Source organism: Drosophila erecta, unplaced genomic scaffold, assembly GCF_003286155.1.
Source record: "Drosophila erecta strain 14021-0224.00,06,07 unplaced genomic scaffold, DereRS2 tig00000126-arrow-pilon, whole genome shotgun sequence".
NCBI classification, from domain to species: Eukaryota; Metazoa; Arthropoda; class Insecta; order Diptera; family Drosophilidae; genus Drosophila; species Drosophila erecta.
Genome location: NW_020825209.1, coordinates 6,708,135 through 6,729,449, shown reverse-complemented (window position 1 = coordinate 6,729,449; position 21,315 = coordinate 6,708,135). Strand labels below are relative to the sequence as shown.

General features: G+C 42.6%; 1 protein-coding gene across 1 annotated transcript in view; it reads right to left on the bottom strand.

Moving 5' to 3' along the window:
• Positions 1–8,045: 8,045 nt before the first annotated feature.
• Positions 8,046–21,315, bottom strand: part of LOC6550466 (midnolin homolog) — an 83,476-nt gene continuing 70,206 nt past the window's right edge. Inside the window, exons 6-7 of the mRNA XM_001977692.3 lie at positions 19,677–21,287; positions 8,046–8,112 (exon numbers count right to left, since the gene is read on the bottom strand). Coding sequence (XP_001977728.3) covers positions 19,728–21,287 — 1,560 coding nt within the window. The 3' untranslated portion in view covers positions 8,046–8,112; positions 19,677–19,727. The remainder of the gene's footprint in view (positions 8,113–19,676; positions 21,288–21,315) is intronic.

Here is a 21,315-nt window from a genome sequence, read left to right as displayed (position 1 = left end):
ATTCAGACAATTATTTTTATAGTTGTGGCCAAAAAACTGATTATTTTATGTCGGAAAATCGGAAAAACGACTTTGGACAAATATTCGATATTTCCAATGGCAGTTTTCGTCATAACTTCCATAAAAATGATCACTAAGATGAAAGAATAACAGTTTTGAGCAGCTAATTACCAACGCAAACCATCCCCATCACTTTTTGATGGATTTGGAAAAAATAATTTTTTTGTGTTTTTTTGTCCTTTTTTTAAGGACTAACATCATCAAAATTTAAAAAAAATGGCAAAAAAAATAGAAATCCCATTTTTGAACACAGTTCGGTTGGGAATTCAAATACGAGTTCAACGATGTATAACATTTTATATTCAGACAATTATTTTTATAGTTGTGGCCAAAAAACTGATTATTTTATGTCGGAAAATCGGAAAAACGACTTTTGCCAAATATTCGATATTTCCAATGGGAGTTTTCGTCATAACTTCCATAAAAATGATCACTAAGATGAAAGAATAACAGTTTTGAGCAGCTAATTACCAACGCAAACCATCCCCATCACTTTTTGATGGATTTGGAAAAAATAATTTTGTTGTGTTTTTTTGTCCTTTTTTTAAGGACTAACATCATCAAAATTTAAAAAAAATGGCAAAAAAAATAGAAATCCCATTTTTGAACACAGTTCGGTTGGGAATTCAAATACGAGTTCAACGATGTATAACATTTCATATTCAGACAATTATTTTTAAAGTTGTGGGCAAAAAACTGATTATTTAATGTCGGAAAATCGGAAAAACGACTTTGGACAAATATTCGATATTTCCAATGGCAGTTTTCGTCATAACTTCCATAAAAATGATCACTAAGATGAAAGAATAACAGTTTTGAGCAGCTAATTACCAACGCAAACCATCCCCATCACTTTTTGATGGATTTGGAAAAAATAATTTTTTTGTGTTTTTTTGTCCTTTTTTTAAGGACTAACATCATCAAAATTTAAAAAAAATGGCAAAAAAAATAGAATTCCCATTTTTGAACACAGTTCGGTTGGGAATTCAAATACGAGTTCAACGATGTATAACATTTTATATTCAGACAATTATTTTTATAGTTGTGGCCAAAAAACTGATTATTTTATGTCGGAAAATCGGAAAAACGACTTTTGCCAAATATTCGATATTTCCAATGGGAGTTTTCGTCATAACTTCCATAAAAATGATCACTAAGATGAAAGAATAACAGTTTTGAGCAGCTAATTACCAACGCAAACCATCCCCATCACTTTTTGATGGATTTGGAAAAAATAATTTTTTTGTGTTTTTTTGTCCTTTTTTTAAGGACTAACATCATCAAAATTTAAAAAAAATGGCAAAAAAAATAGAAATCCCATTTTTGAACACAGTTCGTTTGGGAATTCAAATACGAGTTCAACGATGTATAACATTTTATATTCAGACAATTATTTTTATAGTTGTGGCCAAAAAACTGATTATTTTATGTCGGAAAATCGGAAAAACGACTTTTGCCAAATATTCGATATTTCCAATGGCAGTTTTCGTCATAACTTCCATAAAAATGGTCACTAAGATGAAAGAATAACAGTTTTGAGCAGCTAATTACCAACGCAAACCATCCCCATCACTTTTTGATGGATTTGGAAAAAATAATTTTTTTGTGTTTTTTTGTCCTTTTTTTAAGGACTAACATCATCAAAATTTGCAAAAAATATAAAAAAAATAGAATTCCCATTTTTTAACACAGTTCGTTTGGGAATTTAAATACGAGTTCAACGATGTATAACATTTCATATTCAGACAATTATTTTTAAAGTTGTGGGCAAAAAACTGATTATTTAATGTCGGAAAATCGGAAAAACGACTTTGGACAAATATTCGATATTTCCAATGGCAGTTTTCGTCATAACTTCCATAAAAATGATCACTAAGATGAAAGAATAACAGTTTGGAGCAGCTAATTACCAACGCAAACCATCCCCATCACTTTTTGATGGATTTGGAAAAAATAATTTTGTTGTGTTTTTTTGTCCTTTTTTTAAGGACTAACATCATCAAAATTTAAAAAAAATGGCAAAAAAATAGAATTCCCATTTTTGAACACAGTTCGGTTGGGAATTCAAATACGAGTTCAACGATGTATAACATTTCATATTCAGACAATTATTTTTAAAGTTGTGGGCAAAAAACTGATTATTTAATGTCGGAAAATCGGAAAAACGACTTTTGCCAAATATTCGATATTTCCAATGGGAGTTTTCGTCATAACTTCCATAAAAATGATCACTAAGATGAAAGAATAACAGTTTTGAGCAGCTAATTACCAACGCAAACCATCCCCATCACTTTTTGATGGATTTGGAAAAAATAATTTTGTTGTGTTTTTTTGTCCTTTTTTTAAGGACTAACATCATCAAAATTTAAAAAAAATGGCAAAAAAAATAGAATTCCCATTTTTGAACACAGTTCGGTTGGGAATTCAAATACGAGTTCAACGATGTATAACATTTTATATTCAGACAATTATTTTTATAGTTGTGGCCAAAAAACTGATTATTTTATGTCGGAAAATCGGAAAAAACGACTTTTGCCAAATATTCGATATTTCCAATGGGAGTTTTCGTCATAACTTCCATAAAAATGATCACTAAGATGAAAGAATAACAGTTTTGAGCAGCTAATTACCAACGCAAACCATCCCCATCACTTTTTGATGGATTTGGAAAAAATAATTTTTTTGTGTTTTTTTGTCCTTTTTTTAAGGACTAACATCATCAAAATTTAAAAAAAATGGCAAAAAAAATAGAAATCCCATTTTTGAACACAGTTCGGTTGGGAATTCAAATACGAGTTCAACGATGTATAACATTTTATATTCAGACAATTATTTTTATAGTTGTGGCCAAAAAACTGATTATTTTATGTCGGAAAATCGGAAAAACGACTTTTGCCAAATATTCGATATTTCCAATGGGAGTTTTCGTCATAACTTCCATAAAAATGATCACTAAGATGAAAGAATAACAGTTTTGAGCAGCTAATTACCAACGCAAACCATCCCCATCACTTTTTGATGGATTTGGAAAAAATAATTTTGTTGTGTTTTTTTGTCCTTTTTTTAAGGACTAACATCATCAAAATTTAAAAAAAATGGCAAAAAAAATAGAATTCCCATTTTTGAACACAGTTCGGTTGGGAATTCAAATACGAGTTCAACGATGTATAACATTTTATATTCAGACAATTATTTTTATAGTTGTGGCCAAAAAACTGATTATTTTATGTCGGAAAATCGGAAAAACGACTTTTGCCAAATATTCGATATTTCTAATGGGAGTTTTCTTCATAACTTCCATAAAAATGATCACTTAAATGAAAGAATAACAGTTTTGAGCAGCTAATTACCAACGCAAACCATCCCCATCACTTTTTGATGGATTTGGAAAAATTAATTTTTTTGTGTTTTTTTGTCCTTTTTTTAAGGACTAACATCATCAAAATTTGCAAAAAATATAAAAAAAATAGAATTCCCATTTTTTAGCACAGTTCGTTTGGGAATTTAAATACGAGTTCAACGATGTATAACATTTCATATTCAGACAATTATTTTTAAAGTTGTGGGCAAAAAACTGATTATTTTATGTAGGAAAATCGGAAAAACGACTTTTGCCAAATATTCGATATTTCCAATGGCAGTTTTCGTCATAACTTCCATAAAAATGGTCACTAAGATGAAAGAATAACAGTTTTGAGCAGCTAATTACCAACGCAAACCATCCCCATCACTTTTTGATGGACTTGGAAAAAATATTTTTTTTTGTTATTTTTGGTAATTTTTTAAGGACTAACATCATCAAAATTAGCAAAAATAATGGAAACGAATTTGATATTCAACTTTCGAATACTGTTCGATTGGAAACTTAAACATTTTCATACAACGGGCTTAGAAAACATGTGGCATACTCTTGGGCAAAGTCTGAAGTGGCAGAGCGGCGACTTGAAGTGGGCTTAAGCCCACTTGGCAGATGAAACCCATGCCATGGCATCCTGCAGATGGGGAGTCGAGCCGAGTCGAGTGGAGATGGGTTCTGCAAAAAGTGGCACACAAAAAGCGGCAATAATAATAACAATAAACCAGGGGCAGTAATGGGAATGGAGCCCAAGTGCAAGCTGTTGCATAATGCCGTTGCTCCACAGTTGCCACTGACTCGACTCGGACTAACTGGATGGATGGATATTTGGACGGATGGCCGGGCACTTGGCTCATGGCTCATGGCTCATGGCTCATAGCTCTTGGCAATTGCCAAGCGGATTTTCCGCTCCAGAGCGCTTTTCCAGCCGCCAGAAAAGTCTTGGTAGATCTAAAAGCAGCGTTGCTGAGAAAACTCGGAAAATGCGAGCGACGCACTCAAGCGTTCAATTTTTAATCATAATATTTTAAACAATATAATTGCAGGACTAACAAAAGATGCAGTAAGCAAATGATGATGCACAAATTGCCAATACTTGTGAAAATTGTGAAAATTTCGCAACTGATTGAATCAATTGATAAATTGCCAAATTGGATTATTCCTCTATGAACAGTGGCACGGAGAACAATATGAATTCCTCTTAGATTAGTGCAAGCTTAAAGAAGTTTTAAGAAAATAAATAATATTTGTAGGCAGCATTCAAGAGATGAATAATGTAACTACATTTAAATGACTTCCAAGTAAAAGGATTTGGTGTTTCACAGCTTTGAAGCTGATTGCTTATAGTTCAGTTTCTTGGGGCTGTATCTTATTCAAGCTGCACTACTTAGTAACACATATTATTAACTGGGTTGGTCGCTTTCAAATACGATTGGATTTCTTACCTTTTACCAAATTTTATACCAATTAATTGATCCTCAATAGCAAAGATCCCACCCAACTCGCGGTTGCAGAGGAGACTCCAACCCATGCGAGCGGCTTAAATCAACAAGTCCCGCCGGCCCAAAAGTATGCAATGCGTGTTCGATCGAACGTGCTGCGCACGCAACACGCAACTGCAACGGGGCTGCATGCAACGGCATGATAGAACATGTTCGAGATCCAAGCGGTCCACTGTGTGGATGGCAAGTGAAGAAAAGGTTCGTTTCTTTTGGGGTTTTTCGTTTTGCATTAGATCTTTATTTAATTCTTTTGCGCTTTTCTCGTTTCTAGGCCAAGTTTTTCGCCAAGTTCCACTTTTAGACTTAAAACGTTGTTCTCTGGTAATAATTAATATGAATAACGTTACTTACAGTTTCGCTTAACTTAGTATAATAATATTTAATTCATACAATACAATAATTAATCATAATAAGGTGTAAACTACCCTCGTTTAAATGCCCGTTGTTGTTGGTATCGGTATCGGTATCGGTATCCTATCGGTTGTCTATATAGTTCTGTGCTGCGTTCTTTCGTTATGTTCTTATTAGTTTTTATAAAATATCACATTTTAAGCTTTTTGTTTGTGGGAAATCAAAGTTTCGAACGAAAAATTCACTGGCAAAGCAAAATCGGGCGATGGCAGAAGCAAAGCAAATCTAGTGAGACCCAAAGAACGCCAGCACTCTTGATCGAAATCGAAATCATGATCGGTCTTGGGATCGGGATCTTTATGCCCATATTCGATATACTCGTACATATACTTGGTTGTGGTGCTAAAACTTTGCTTTATTTTACGATTTATCCAATATCTAATGCGCCTTTCTGCGTTACTTCACGTTTAATATTTTATGTAGACATTTAAAAGTCTGCAAAGTGCAGCTTGGGAATTTAAAATTGTAATTTCTTCTTGTAATTCGTATATGCATGTCTGTCTGAGTGTGTTTTCATTTTCTCTGTTACTGTGTGCGTGGTGGAAAGTGCGCCTGCGTTGGGCGCCACTTTCGACAATCGGATTTTCCATTGTTGCTACAACTTGATTCTAGAATTTCCCCTATAGTGCTTCGCCTCCTCATCTTCGTTTGCTTCTAATTGTGGACTGGAAATAGACAGGACTTGGAAAGTGCACGGAAAGTTCTCAAGGCGACCCAGCTCGATTCAGAATATTTCCAGGATACTGAATTTGTAATCTTTGATTTTAACGTTTACTTTAAAAAAAAAAAACCAACTTTTCTATTTAAAATCACCAGAAGAAACTTATTGTGTGCTGTGCTTCAACCTACAAAGTACAAAACATAGCATACTTTCGGACCTTTTTTAGAGGTTTTAAATGGACAAGGAATGATATTCCAGAACTAAACGAAATACTGGGGGATTTTTATCATATCAGCCTCCCTGGTCCGCTGTTTTCAGGAAAACATTTGTGGACGATGCCTGAGGTCTTGCAGTTGGCATTTTAAGAGCTCTTTCATTGTTAAAGTTGATTCGGTGAAAATGGACTTTTGTTTGGCTGGGGAAAGTTTTAGAAATGAAGATGAAATTCTGACAATGTTTCTCTTTAGCTGCGCCTGCTGTGTGGATGTGTGGAGGTGTACATTTACCATTTATCATTAGTATACACATAGGTATATATGGGCTTATATATGCATTTGCTTAAGACACATTTTCAATAAGTAAGTGGAACAACTCGCCAACTGTTTCGGTTTCAACTACATGCACATAAATTACAGATTTACTTTTGTAGGGTTTTTAAATGCTTTTCCATCGATTTGGGTTTCTTTTCGCGCTTTTGGCGCTACTCGATCGTATGCAAAAAGTTGACAGGCATTGACAAATATATTTCGTTTTTGTTTTTATCCATTTCTTGGCTTTTGTTTTTACCCTTTCTTTTATGGGTTGTGCGTCAATTAAATTGTTTATGTGTCCAAATTTATTTACAATTCGTTTAACACTCAGAGCATAGGTTACCAAAAAAAAAAAACACGTTTTATTAAATATTCCTTTTTTTTATTAATATTAATATTCGTATAGTTATAATCCACAATCTTTACTCTATGTACAAGCATTGCTAGGTTATAAATAATAAAAAAAAATCGTATATATTTAGATTTATATATAATTAATGATCATGTTTGCTTTACGCGCAGACAACATGGTGGTGCAATCTTCTAGATCTATTCTCCACGTTCATCCACAAAAAAATTATCGCGCTCACGTATTTCTAGTCGGATGCAATAAAAAAAATTGGCTTTAACATAGTTCGTATGTACATGAATAAATATATATATATATATATCTTTATATATTTGTATGTGGTTGTGTGTGCTTGTGTCTGTGTTTGTGTTTGTGTTTGCGTGTGGAGAGTGCGGGTGGTTACATATATTCTATATGGATATATGCCTAACATACAGTTAATTAGCGGTGCCATATCTGCCAGATGGTTAATAATACATATATTTTGAATATATATATCAATCAATTCTGTGCTTAGTAACGATTAGTTTAAAATGTTCATCGGCCGCCAGGAAAAAAACGTTGGTATACATCTATTCAACATGCGCAACTCGTTCATCGGATATCGATTATCGCTTTTTCGTTAATCGTTAATCGTAATCGCCAATCGCTATAATCGTTTACTTTCTGCATTTCAGGGGGACTCTCGTTCATTCTCTCCATACGTGCTAATTCTCCTTGCTTCATACTCGTTTCCTATTTCATGCATTTCTCTTTTAGTTACTTTGTTGTAGGTACCTTGCGTTTCGCTTTAAAGTGATTCCGTATCTGTATCCTCTTCCCCCTTACAACATGTCCGCTACGGAGCCGTAGTGCTGCTCCTGGCAAATCGGACGACGGCACTCCTCCACGGCGTCGTACTTATAGTGACGCCTCCAGTTCATCTGGCTCCTCTGATAGTAACTTCTCCCTGGCTCCTCCACCTCCTCCTCCTCCTCCTGTTCGTTATCCTCCTCCTCCTCCTTAGTACCCAACTCTCCGGGATCGCAGATATCCAGCTGGAAGGGATTCAGGCGATCCTGGACGAGGGAGTAGCGATGCTGGGGCGGCTGCAGTGATGATGTGGACGATGACGTTGACGCTGATGACGTCAGCTGCTGGTGCTGATGGTGACGACGGCTACTGTAGTTGCTGTAGCTGCTGCCGCTGTTGGGTTGGTGGTAGTAGTGGATGGCATGGCATGAGGCAGTCTTTGTATTGTATTCCTGAAAGGGAGAGCGAAGCAATTTGTCAGGTTTCACATCAATTGATTCATTTATCTTAGACTTATACATAACTACGGCATGTTGTAAATATAATGTTTTAAGAGTTTTGCCTTCTTTTTAAGGTGCACTATGAACCCTTTGAGATAATCGACTGTCTAAACTAGTGAAAGTGTGCTTTTGTGCTGTTAAAATATAGAAGCCAAGCCGAAATAAATATTCTGCAAGCTATGTGGAATGCTCTGAATTAAAATCACTCTGGTGTAAAACTAGTTTTCGCTCGTGTCGAACTTGATTTAAATAACTTTCGTATTTTGTAACTGACCGTTGATGTGAGGGTTTTTTTTGTATTTCAATACTGTAAACTGTCGCTACGTTTTGTGAATTTCATAGCATTTATTCAGCTGCATTTTGGCTTTGAATTTCAGTTCGAATTGAAACCTTTACCGATTGAACTGTGATGCCATACAAGGTTCAACAAGTTCGGGCTTTTGGTCAAGTTAAGTGAGGAGATTCCTGCAATTGACATTTGGCAGCTCCTGCTTTTATCCACCATACCACCCTTGCTACGAGCATGTACTCACTTCCCTTTGCTCGACTTTTCCTAAACCAACTGAATATTGTCTGCGCTAAAATTTGTTGCCACAATTTGTGCAACAAATTTTGTGCTCCAGCTTTTGCTTTTGCTACCTCGACATCTGTGGCCAAGTGTGTGTGTGTGTGTGTGTGTGAGGAGTGTGTGTGTAAATAACCAACATAATGGTTGGAAAGGTCGCATTCTCATAAAGTTGCCGCTGACTTTCAGGGGTTTCCCCCGTCCCCCTGCACTCCTTTGCCTCCCTGCGCGTCGTCCTTCCTGTGCCCCGCATATTATCAATAAATTGCATCTGACTGCCAAGCAGACAACAAAACGGTAGCCCTATCTGCAGACCCGCCCCAAGTGCCGCCCGCCGCCCACCTGACTAACCCTTTATTAAGCGACAGCTTAAACACTGGGCAAATTGCCAAAAAGTGCACCAAACCAAGAAGGCAACTTATATTCCAGTCGCAACTTCAAATGCCTACCTTATAGAACAACATACTAACTTATAGAACATCATATTTGGTGAAGCACCATTCCCAAAGATGTCTAGAAGTATTATCTAGAAGAATTATAGTATTTTCAAAACTTTTGTCCCATTTTACTGCTTATCCCTTTAAACCAGCTTTCTCTCAGTGTACACGTTATATGGGCTTGGGCCCTGTCACACCGCACCTTGTTCTAATTTATTTATTGTTGCATGCATGTGCCTCCATTGGGCGTCCTCCAAGTGGAGAAGGGGTCGGGTCCGGGTTCCACTCCCCCCATTTAACCGCAAAATTTTGGGGGCCAGCGGACCAGCGGACTGGACTTTAACAATTATGTTGTGCCGGGTTGTTCGGTGCGTCCAAAGTCAACAGTGGGCGAGAATGTCTGACAATTTGATGCACTTGTCGCCGGGCAGGCCATTTGGTGCCAAAGTTATTAAGCACATTTTGGGCATGCCAAATGGGGTGGAGGTTAAACCGGGCTGAGCTGACCCAAAACTGGACTGAGTTTTAAAATCGGCTTAAGCAGGCAAATGTATTTCGAATAGGCCACACACACACACACACACAGCCCATTCATGCAGGAACCACTCTGGGACTCTCCCTTCCCTTCCCTTGCCACCTTTTGGCCTTCTTGTTTCGAGTTTATTGATATCGACGTGGGTTTTCATGCCTCGCCAGAGGGTCGGGCCACATGGGCAGGGACATGGGTGCAGACTCGTCTGCAACGTGACAAAACCCATTATAGATGCGACCGCAAAGATAACACTCGCCTTTCGGTCCAGACTCGACTTCTGATGGATGCCCAAACACAAGTGTCAAGCCTTCGGTTTGGCCGGGGCTTTTTGGCTGGTTCTCTGGCTGCGGGCACAGGTGTGTGGGTATGCCAGTGATGCTGCTGGAAAGGAGAGGGCATTATCCTAGCCATCCTATGCGTCGTAATATTCCAGCTTAAAGGCATATGTACCTACATATATGATTCTGTAAAGCTGCGAATAAATGCCACGTGAGTTGTGCTCTTTCTAACTGCTAACTCTAAACTCTGATTAGGTACACAGTACATAAGAGTGGTGTACCTTATAATTCTTTTACGTCATTTGCACCTCTAAAGTCAGCCAGTAATGATTGTCTCGCCAAGCGAAATTCATTAGAATATATATAGATATATAAATAGCAACAAACGGTGGGTAATTTGTGGTACCTCTGCGAATTTGAAAGTACCTACATGCACGTGTACCTAAATGCGGCGCATCACTGGCGGTTCGGTCGGGAAAAGTGCGAAAGTTTCCATAAATTTCATTTTGTAACCATCACAAAGTTAAGTCAACGATAAATTGAATGGCTGCATGATTGACTGAATGAGTGAATGAGAGGCTGTGTTGCAAGTGGGTGGTGGTGGGTGGTGGGTGGTGCTGCGGCTGCCAGTTGCTTGTCGGTCATTGTGTGGCTCGTTGCGTTTCGGCCAGACATCAAAATCCACAAGCGGTCGCAAAAAGTTGGCAAAAACATGAGAGTGCCGAAGAGATAAATGGAGTCAGGGCTAGAAAAAGTGCCTACAATGGTGGCAAAAAAATAGCACAGCACAGGGTGCTAAAAAATAGCTTAGCTCTAATACTTCGATGTTGAGTGAAAATTTGCGGCGGTCTGCCGGAAAACGCCGAAAACACATTGCATTCTGGGTTCCCTTAAAGCTTACACTTTTATTATTAAGTACATTTGGCAAACACATCCTTAGCATATTGTTTATGGCCAGTTTTCCACAAAAAGCGCACAACGTTGGATGCATTAACATAAATGTCGCATACACATACACTTTCAGACTTAAACGGACAATTAACGAAATTATGCAGTGGCTTTGGGCGCAGCGAAAAAAAGCAATCATCAAATGAGCTTATGAAATTGAAATAGATCAGCCGGAATAGACCACAACTATTAAATTGACCTCGGCTGTCTCTGTGCGTAAAAAAGCGTCAATATAAATACAAAGCCGGCGACAACAACAATGCCAAAAAGTCAGAAGGCATCATTCGGCCCAAAGGGGCGTGTCGGGGGCGGGGCCGCCCCATCCGCCCTTTGGCCAAAGGCGTGGCACAGGCATGTGACATATGCCCCCACCTTTGACCCCGTGCTCCAGGTGAAAGGGGAGTGGCTGGGGGGGGATAGGAAGCACCTGCCCAGTTGACAATAGTGCGGAAATATTAAATCTGCGCGTCAGACGAATGGAAGGCGAGAGAAACAATTTCGGGCAAGTGAAAATATTCAGCTAACAAAAGGGGCCGCCTCGCACACAAAGGGGCGTCAAATCACAGAGGGTGAGAGGTCAAGTCAGCGACCTTATATAAAAATGCAATAACCAGGAAGGCAGGAGGCGAACTTAAAACTGATTATGTATTGATGGCACCATCTGCCCCTTTTGCTGACAATAGATCATTTTGAGAGCTTGGGGGAAATGGGAATTTGATTGGGACAATCATTGCAGGTGGTCAAGTGGGGCTGGCCAAAGGGCTTGCAGGCCTTGTAAAATATTAATTCAGTTACTACTGCAGCAGAAACTCAATTGAGTTGGGTGCAAGCTAAATAGGCAGCTCAACCATTCCACATTCTAAGCTCTTATGGGGGGTAAAATATAACGAGCTATCTATTATACTGTCTTCGACTTTTAAGCAGGCAGCGCGTTTAAACTTTATTAATGCCTCTAAATGGGGACACCTGGTGGGTGGGTCAGTTCTTGCAACACCGGCAACGAGCAGAAAGTGTTGCCTACTTTTTGGGGCCGCGCACTTACAGTCGCTTCAAGGCGCCGTCGACGGCGTTGTGTTGGGAAATTTCTGACAGGTCATAAATTGGCGCAGCGGGCGGTCTTGCCACACCCCCTTTTCTCCAGGGGGTGGCAGGCAGGGCACTGGAATGCCTTGCCAAGCCCAAACGCACACAGCCATCCGCCCATCGGGCGATATGTTATATGTATATTCTGATGACCAATTGTCGGCGTTGTCGACGTTGTTTGCTCGCTGCTGCCCGGCAAACAAAAGCAGACCAAACGAAATGAAAACGCATTCCCCACAAATACAAGCGCAAACGCAAATGCAAATGCAAACGCAAGTACACATACCAATGCCAATGCCAATACAAATAAAGGTGTGAAGCGGCACGGCGCAACAACAGTGGCCATTATAATGGCAAGAACAACGAAAAACCAAGTGCCATTCCGCCGACCGCCTTCATTTGCATTCATACATACGACGTGTTTTTTTACAGTTAATGAAGCGACCAAGGACCGGCGACCAAAGTACGCCAACAAAAAAAAACAACAACAGCAGCGGCCAAAGCAAACAGGGAATGCCAATTGCACTCGGAAAAATAAGGGGACCGTCTAGGCAATTTGCAGGAAACTCGGGTAATTGCTAGCAACGCGAAATCTATGAGACGCGAAATCATTGGTATTCGATATTTAATATATTAATATGAAATATTCATTTCATTTGAATATTTTTATGGAACAATATTTCAGTTTGGTCTTTACTAAAATGATATATGTATGATATAAGTTATCATTAGGCAAATCCTGATAGCAATCCAGTTACTTAATAGCCTGCTTTGTAACAACTTTTGCATGAATAAGTGACGTATATGTATATAGTATGCATATATTTTTGATCAGTGCACTTTGGCCAGTGCAGAACCAACGCTTTGGCACCCCTGGCTCCCCAATTTTCCCGCCTCGCACTTCGTTTGCAGCGCTTGTTTATTAGCCAACGCCGTGCAACAGCAGCAGCAGCAGCAGCAGCAACAAAATCAGCTGCAGAGACATGGCCAAAATGGCCGCCGCCGCCGCCGCCGCCGCCGCGCTTAATTGTGCGGCCAGCGACCGGAAACGGAAACTGATTGTGCGGTCTGGCAACTGCTTTGCCCCCGCCCTCGCCCTCGCCCTCCTCGCTACCTTAGCCCCATTGATTTGCAGCAAATCTCATTCACATTAGCGCGGCGCGATTTGCCAGCGTTTTTAGTCGCGCTGGCGGCTTTCCAATCAACGCATTTGACATTTCACCAGCCATTTCCATTTCCCCGCTGGCACCGCTTTCACCGCTTTCCCCGCTTTCCCTCGTTTTCCAGCGCCACCACCACACATTGATTAAGCAAAGGAAAAAAGGGCATGGGGTTTTAATTTTTTTTTGTTGGTTTTTAGGGGCCTACGTCAATCGGTTTGTTTGTTTGCCAAAAAATTGACTTTGAGATTCTATTTGTTTTTTTAGTTTTTTTTTCTGCATTTTTGCTGTTTTTGTGAGCGTTCTGGTCCTGATTGATGGGCCAAGATAAAGCTATGGCTGGGCGTTTTGGCTGTTTTGGTTGGAGGATCTGTCGTTTGCATTTAGCAGTGCTCGCTACTACGCTCCATCTTGGCCAAAAAGCCAAAAAGCCAAAAAGGAGCAAAAGCCGGAATAAAGGACAACGAGTCGCGTTCAATTGAAGCTGCGCCCCGTTTTTCCCATCTTTCCACCCTTCGCCGTAATTGATGTGTCTGCGTTGCGTTTTGTTTTCCGTTTTCACTTACAAGTTTTGCACTTCCTATTTTACTTTTTTATTCGCCGTGGTTTTCTTCTCTTTTTTGCGCAAGCTGATCTGCAAAATTCCGACGAGTTGTGCATACAGCTCTATTATAACTTTCATGGCACGACGATAGGAGCAGAAATAAAGATTATCCAAAGGAGGTCCATTAGCTATTTTTCCATACACGCAGGAAGTATAAGCCGATGCAAAACTGGGCCATTTCAATCGGATTTAAAGTCAATTAACATGCACATTCCACAGCCATCAAAAGGAGTATAGGGAAAAAGGAAGTTATGAGGTCGCTGAAAGCAGCAAGGCTTCGAGTTTTAGACATGAAATTGATATTCTATAAATCATACCTTTTCGCACACCTTTTATCGCCATGAATACTGAATTACTGCATACTCAGTTCAGTAAGTTGCATACGTATAACCAATTCACTGGCCCTTAAATCAACTCGAACCATGAGCACCAGGTGGCGAATGCCAAGTATTAAATGATAGTTCGCTAATCCACATCAATTACGAGCGGTGGCCAGTGAGCCCTTCAATGGCAACGGAGACTGCATAAACCATTTGACAACTGCGTCTCATTTGGCAGTCGAATTGATTGCGCAACAAATGTTCCATCATCCCAGCCGAGTTCATCTCATCTGGCATTATCAATTGCTCTTCACGCACGTTTGCCCGTTGTTAATGTTAATGCAGTCATCAGCTTAAGGCCGCCGAACAATGCCCCAATTGCTATTCCCACTACCCACTACCCAGTACCCAGTAGCCAGTTCCTAGATTTTGGTCCAAAGGTCCAACCCTCGATATGAAACCACGCACAACAACACCAGCTGTGGGCGCAGCGAACCTCAAGTCGATAATTTAATGGTCTCTGCCATTTAATCTGCATTGAATTTATTATCTTGGAAAAAATTAATCTTGATATGTGGCCGGCTTATGGCGGCGACGAGGAACGAACTCCCATTTCCCGGACTGACGAAAATAGCTAAAAAGCCGCGACAAGCACGCGCCACACCCCCTTTTCGCAGCGCCCCCGCAACGCCACCGCCTCGAATATCTCATAAAAATTTGCAATTGTGCGGGTGGAGTGTCTCTAAATCTTTAAAGAATTATTTACTACAGTTCTCGTCTTAGACGGCGAGTGGTGGGTGATTTTGGTTAGACAACCCCCGAAAGCCAAGGAGTACTCAGACTCTTTGTGTGTGCACTGAGAAAAATTGCGTTAACCTCAGGATGCGGATTGTGTTTACTGTATCAGAAATCTTTACTCTTCAAGAAATACTGTATTATACTGTATTAAGCCTCAGCTCTAAGTAGGTGTCTCTTTTTCTCCCAGTGCACTCATACACGAGCGAGCATGAAGGGGAACGCAGGCGGACAATGTCACCACCAGCTACCGTTAGCCACCCCCAAAATTCGGTGTGTGTTATTGCTCTACGCCTGGCATTGTGCTCCGGGTCTGCCGTTACGCCATCACCCCTGTCCGTCCGTTTGTCCGTATGTCCGTATGTCCGTCCGCTTGTCCGTATGTCCTGCTGCTCGCCCGTAGCCATTCCCCTGGACCTGGATCTGATCCGCTGGCTTGGCGCCTTGCCAATGAAAGCAGCAGACGACCAAGAACCAGACCAAACGGGTCCTTGTCCTTGCAAATTTATTGTGCCACCCACGCGACTTTGGCGCCAGCGGGTTAAGATTTTGCTTGCCTTTCTTCCACTCAGCTACACTCGCAGAAATACTGCGCATTGGATTTGGGGATGTCTGTCGGTTAAATGAGACGCGAATAAAAGCTGTAAATGTCGAAGGGGCATTAGGAGCAAGGCGCAATTTACATTAACATGGAAACACTGTACTGGGAGCAACATGGAATAAATGGATGGCCAGTGTTTGTGGTTAGAAACTATCGATTTAGTTTGCACCTGCTTTCTTCCCAATATTAAAAATTTGTTGCCATACGTACGGTCTGTTGGCCTACAAAGTTTTAATTACTTTTGAATGGTTTTGCCACTGAGAGCTGCATTTAAATTGACCGAATAATTGCATTTGTTCAGATGCTACAGCAAATAACGTGCCGTTTTAGTTATAAATAATAAAAATAACTGCAAATACTTGGGGCTTTCCAACTAAATGAATCTGTTCGATTTTCGTCATACATTCACTCTAGTTTTCAAACTTCAGCTTTCTCTTTCCGTGTTCCAAGTGTTGTATGTTGTATAAGAATAAGGCATAATGGCTTTCCTCGGCAGCCCCCTACATTTTCGCACAAGGACTTCGGGGCAAGTTTAACAATTTCAATGTGAGCGTCAGCGTCTCGGGGCCTTCATCATTCAATTTTTAATCAGTCGGGCGCAATCTAGCTGGAGAAAAGTCAACTAGGCACCGGGAACTGGGAACCGGGCTTCATTCAGCCAAACTTCAGACAAATTCCAAATTTCCAGCTTGGCCCCGAGCGGAGTGATGACCCCTGACCCCTGTCCCCTGTTTAAATAGAAATGTTGTTCATTTGAGTACTTTGTGTGCGGCTTGGCTTTTATTACGGCTAAGTGAATGTTTATGCCCGATTTCCCCAGCACATGTGCCATTCAGCCCCAATCCTTCCTTTGGCTCCTTTGACTCCTTCGGCTCCTTCCTTTTCATCCTTATCTCCATTGTCCGGCATTGGAATCCCCAAATCGTCGTCGTTCTTGGCGAGATCCATTTTCATATTTGCCCATAGCTAAAAAGCAGACGTTTCCCCCATTTTCCCATTTCAATGTGGCTCTGATTTCATTTCAAGTTCCTTTTCCTCGTTTTTCTCGTTTTCCACTTTTTTCGCTCCTTTCCCTTTTTGCTTTATTAGCCGGCGCAAGTTTAAAATGTTTTATTATTGTTGGCAACATTTAAACGATTCTCGGCGCAAAGGGAAATGGGAAATGGGTTACAGAGCTACCACCCCCCACCCCACCCCAGAAAATAATAATAAAAGGGGGGAAATGGAAAGCAACTGACTGACTGACTGTCAAATCGAGTGTGCACAAATCGTTTCCAGATAGACTTGCCCAAGGACTAGTTTTGGGTCACATGTATGGGAAAAGGGCCCAAAAAACGGAGGATGCGGATGCGTTGGGGAGTCAGAGGGCTGGGGTCAAGGGTTAAATTCTAATACCGATGATGATGATGAGATGTCTGGGCTGGTAGCCAAACTTGTGTCTGGACACCCAGAAACGAATGCCATCTACAAAGTCGTCTTGAATAATTGAAAGCGGACCCAAGTGCTTAGAAACGAAAAGTTTCACCTTAAACAAATGTTTAACGAATGTTGAGTCAGAGTATAAGTTTATATTTAAGAACGGAAAATGTGGGCATTTATCGCCTTTAATAAACCCAATTCAAGGTGAATGCTAGGTTTCGCATGAATGGCAGAAAGCTAAGTGAATGGGGTTTTGAATGAATGGGAATGCTCGCATTCTTGGCCGATTTCATAAATGACTCCGGAAACTCTCCGCATAAATACGCTGTATAAGCAGCGATTGAATAAGGAGTGCCACATACACACACTCTCGTATGTAGATAGCTCATATGGCATATATTGCCGGGTCCTTATGATCCGCACACTCGCACTCGGTCACTTATTCATGGAGCGGCAATGGACCATTCACACACACTCGTTCGCTGCCTATCATGCTGCCATTCATCCAAACGGCATTGAATGCAGCCGAGCCGAGAGTTTCCCTTTTCAGCGCTTTCCCAACCACCCAGCGCCCAGTTTTCCCTGCACACTCTCCAGTGTTTGGCTTTCTCCCGTTGCGTTTATTTCGCATGCTACTTAACACCCGAGGCAAATTAGTTGCGCCTCGGCGCAGTTTCGAATATAAATCAACACGCGGACAACAGCGAAGGAAGTGGATGCGCAACCAAGGGAATCGATGCACTTGCTACCCTGGAATAAGTTCACCTTCAACTACCGGAACCACTTGATAATGGAATATCACGCATAATCGCCTGTAGAACATTTAATCGAACAGCTCAGTTCCAAGACGAACCAACTTTCCATATTCCTATCTGTGTAATTGGCGTGATCGACTATGGCATACCATAGACGATAAGCTGTACCATCTTCAGTGTATCTCGACTTTATGTGCTAGCCATCATAGCGCCAATAATACCCAGTAAAAATAGTTTCGCCTTCGGAGCCATTTCCGAGCATTCGCAAACGGTTTTTTATGGCAGCCGCCGAAATGCGAGAAGCGCAGGAAGAGCGGAAGGAACGCGAGGAGCGTGCACCCTGCGGCTGCCACACATGTGCGACCCTGCCCTCGAGGGCTGAAGTGTGTTGCCCTCCCACTCCCCACTCCCCACACTCTGCTTTCCACCCCCCGAGCTGCACCCCTTGCGCACCCCGTCGAATTGCATAAAGCAAAAAGCATCCTGCACTCAGAGAAAGAATTGTGCATTAGCAACCCAATTGAACCGAAATACTGCAAGGTACAAACAGCAACAATCAGTGAATTAAGGTAAATAATTCTAAATACACGTTATTTCTAAGTAAAAATTAAAGAAAGATATTATACCAACATAAGCAATGGAACTCCATAGACTTTTCTGAAACATTTTCCCACTTTTAAAGACGATATTCCGTTCTCAGTTTCGATTTCTCTTTGTAGTGAATCTTTGGCTTGTACGCACAATTGTGCAAATTGACAGATTTATAACAAAATGCAATGAATAATGGTATTATTCACACACCGCGTAATGGGGCAAGTGGAGTGAGCGGATTTAAGGGGGTGTTAGAGAGATGGTATGGATTGGTATGGTATGGTATGGTATGGTATGGATTGGTATGGTATGGTGTGGTATGGGTGCATCTCTGGGTCTGCGGACATTTCAACAGGCGCCTTAATGTTCGCCACTCCACTCCCCCCTCGACAGCCATTACTTCCCTTTGCTAACCATGCTCATCGGGGTATTCGGGGTAATCCCCGTGACCATTACAAAAATGGGGGCATATGTGGCCCCGGAGTATCTGCAGCGCTTCCCACAACCAAAAAAAAAAATATATATATAGGCAAGAGAGGAGAAAGAATTGATGAGCGATGCGGATTAGCCCAGTTTCAGTTATAAATGAATTTTTCGTATTTTTCGGTCAGAGCAAGATACAAAAAGTACTGGGTGTGCATGTATGTATGTATTGGGGGAGGAAATCTATGAAGTTCAATCAGTTTTAATTGATTCATTTCGGCGGCGAAGGGATGAAAACATTTTGCCCGCTTCTGCCGGATAATGATGATGTCGGGCCGCTCAGTTAATAAATTTATTATCTTGGGAATGCGGATAGTCTTCAACAATCCCACCCCCCACCCCCCAACACCCAACACCCCCTGCGTCCACTATCCAGGCGTATATATACCTATATCTGACGCGGATCTGCTTCCTCTCCAGCGGAAGTATCTCGTTGATTGTGAAATGGAGCTATAAGCTATGGCCGTGGCCGTGGCTGGAAAACAGGGCCACAAATTTATTATGATTAAAGTTGAAAAGTTGAAATTGATGCCCAAAAGCAGTCGGGATATGGAAGCGAAGGCAGTGGGAAGTGAGATTGGGGTTTCGGGGTTTCGGGGCTTGGGATTGAGTGGAGGGGGTGGGAATATCGTGATGGCGACGGCGATAATCATGCCAGATGATCTTAAATGACAAAATGGCCATAAAAAGTAATCAACTATTGAAAGGGGTTAACACAATCGCAATCACGGCGCTGCGGATGAAATGGACGCCTGGGTATGTGATTTTGTGTGGGAAGTGCCTAGTGATTGATAAAAAAATAAACTTGATGAAATATGTGTTTTCATCTCTTGTACTAGCACCCAAAGTAATAGGAAAACAAACTATTAGATACAAGGATTGGATATAAAGGTATTAGATACAGGATTAAACTTAATCAAGTCAAATTATTTTGGTTGCACTCACCATAACAATAGTCCATTTCTTGTAAATGTGACGCAGCGCCTTTTTGTAGCATCACGGTTTCATGGTCCAGAAGTTCTTCTTGGGTTTCGTGCCCGTGGAAAGGGCTACGTTGCTGCTGCTGCACATGCTCATGCTACCGCCGCCCACGGCCACGCCCACGCCGGGTCCAACGCCCACGCCGGAGGCTATCGATCTGCCCGAGGCGCGCTGCTGGTCCGCGGAGCAGCGGCGTGGATAGTTGAAGGGCGACAATGAACCAGCGCCCCCGCCGCCGGCTCCCTCGTGCATGGGCGTCATCATGCCACCGCCGCCGCCCACAGCCAAGGTCATGCCGATGCCCTGATCCTCGCCACAACTGGCCATGCTGCTCTTCGATGTGGAAGTGCCCGAGGCCGTGGAGGATCGGCAGCTGCGCAGGTTGTGCGGCAAGGTGTTGTTGTTCAGGCTGTGGTGGTGCAGCGCCTGCTGCTGCTGGTGGTTGTGATGGTGGTGCAGCTGTCCGGTGGGCGTGGCGGACTTGTAGTACCGCAGGCTCTCGTTGTAGCTGGCGCCGCTGCTGCTGCCGCTGCCACTGAAGCCGGAGTCGAGGTCCCCCTCATCGAACTCCGGATTGATGCAGCTACTGTGGCCATGATCCTTGAGCTCCATGCTGTTCAGGGTGCTCGACAGATTCTCGAGGCTGGCGTGCGAGGCGGAGCTCGAGTTCGAGGTGCCCCCTGCCCCAGCCGCGCCGCCCAGGAGACCGCCGCGCCTGGGTCTTTGGGCCGTCTTCGAGGGTCCCGCCACCACGCTGGACACCGCCGATCCGCCCACTGCACCACCGGCGGCGGACATCGAGGTGCTTGGCTCATCGGCGCCCATGGCGTGACTGGGACTGACGTCCGGCGGCGTGGGCGGCATTATTAGGGCCTCCAGCGAGAGATTGAGCTCGTCGAGCACCCTAAAGTGGTTGTGCTGCACCCGGCGCTGCTCCTCCTTAACATTGCCCGCACTGGAGCCACTGGCGATGCGGTTGTCGGACAGCACCTTGCGTATCTTCTGATCGCTGACCTCCTCGTACAGGTTCTCGGTGGTGCCGTAGCGCGTGGTGTACGTATGGCGATCCCGCTCCTCGGCGCTCGGCGAACTGGAGGTCGACTGTCCACCATGGTTGGTGCTGCTCTTCGAGCGGAAGCTCTTGGCCAGCAGGGCGCGTATCGAGTTTCGCGGCGGACTCTTCGACTGCACCTGGTGGGCCTGACCCTGTCCAGGACCAACTCCTTGGGCGGCGGGCACGTTGGTGTGACACTTGGCTGCGCCCGGCTCGTAGTAGGCATACGAATAAACGTGATTGAAGGGCGCCGCCGGTGCAGCTGCTCCCGAGCCGCCACTGGCTCCCGATGTCGAGGCAGAGCCACCGCCCACTGCTCCACCGCCTCCGTTGAAGGCGACGTGCAGCGAGGGATTGGAGGCGCCACCGCCATGCGAGGCTGTGGCACTGCTGCCACTGGGCGTCATCACGCCGGCTGCAAATCCATAGTCCAGCGATGAAGTGGACGACGAGGACTGTGTGTTGGGCGTGGGCTCGAAGCGTTCCATTGTGGCGGCGATGTTCTTGCGAGACCACTTCACCTGAGGTTTAGGGAAGCGATATGGATGA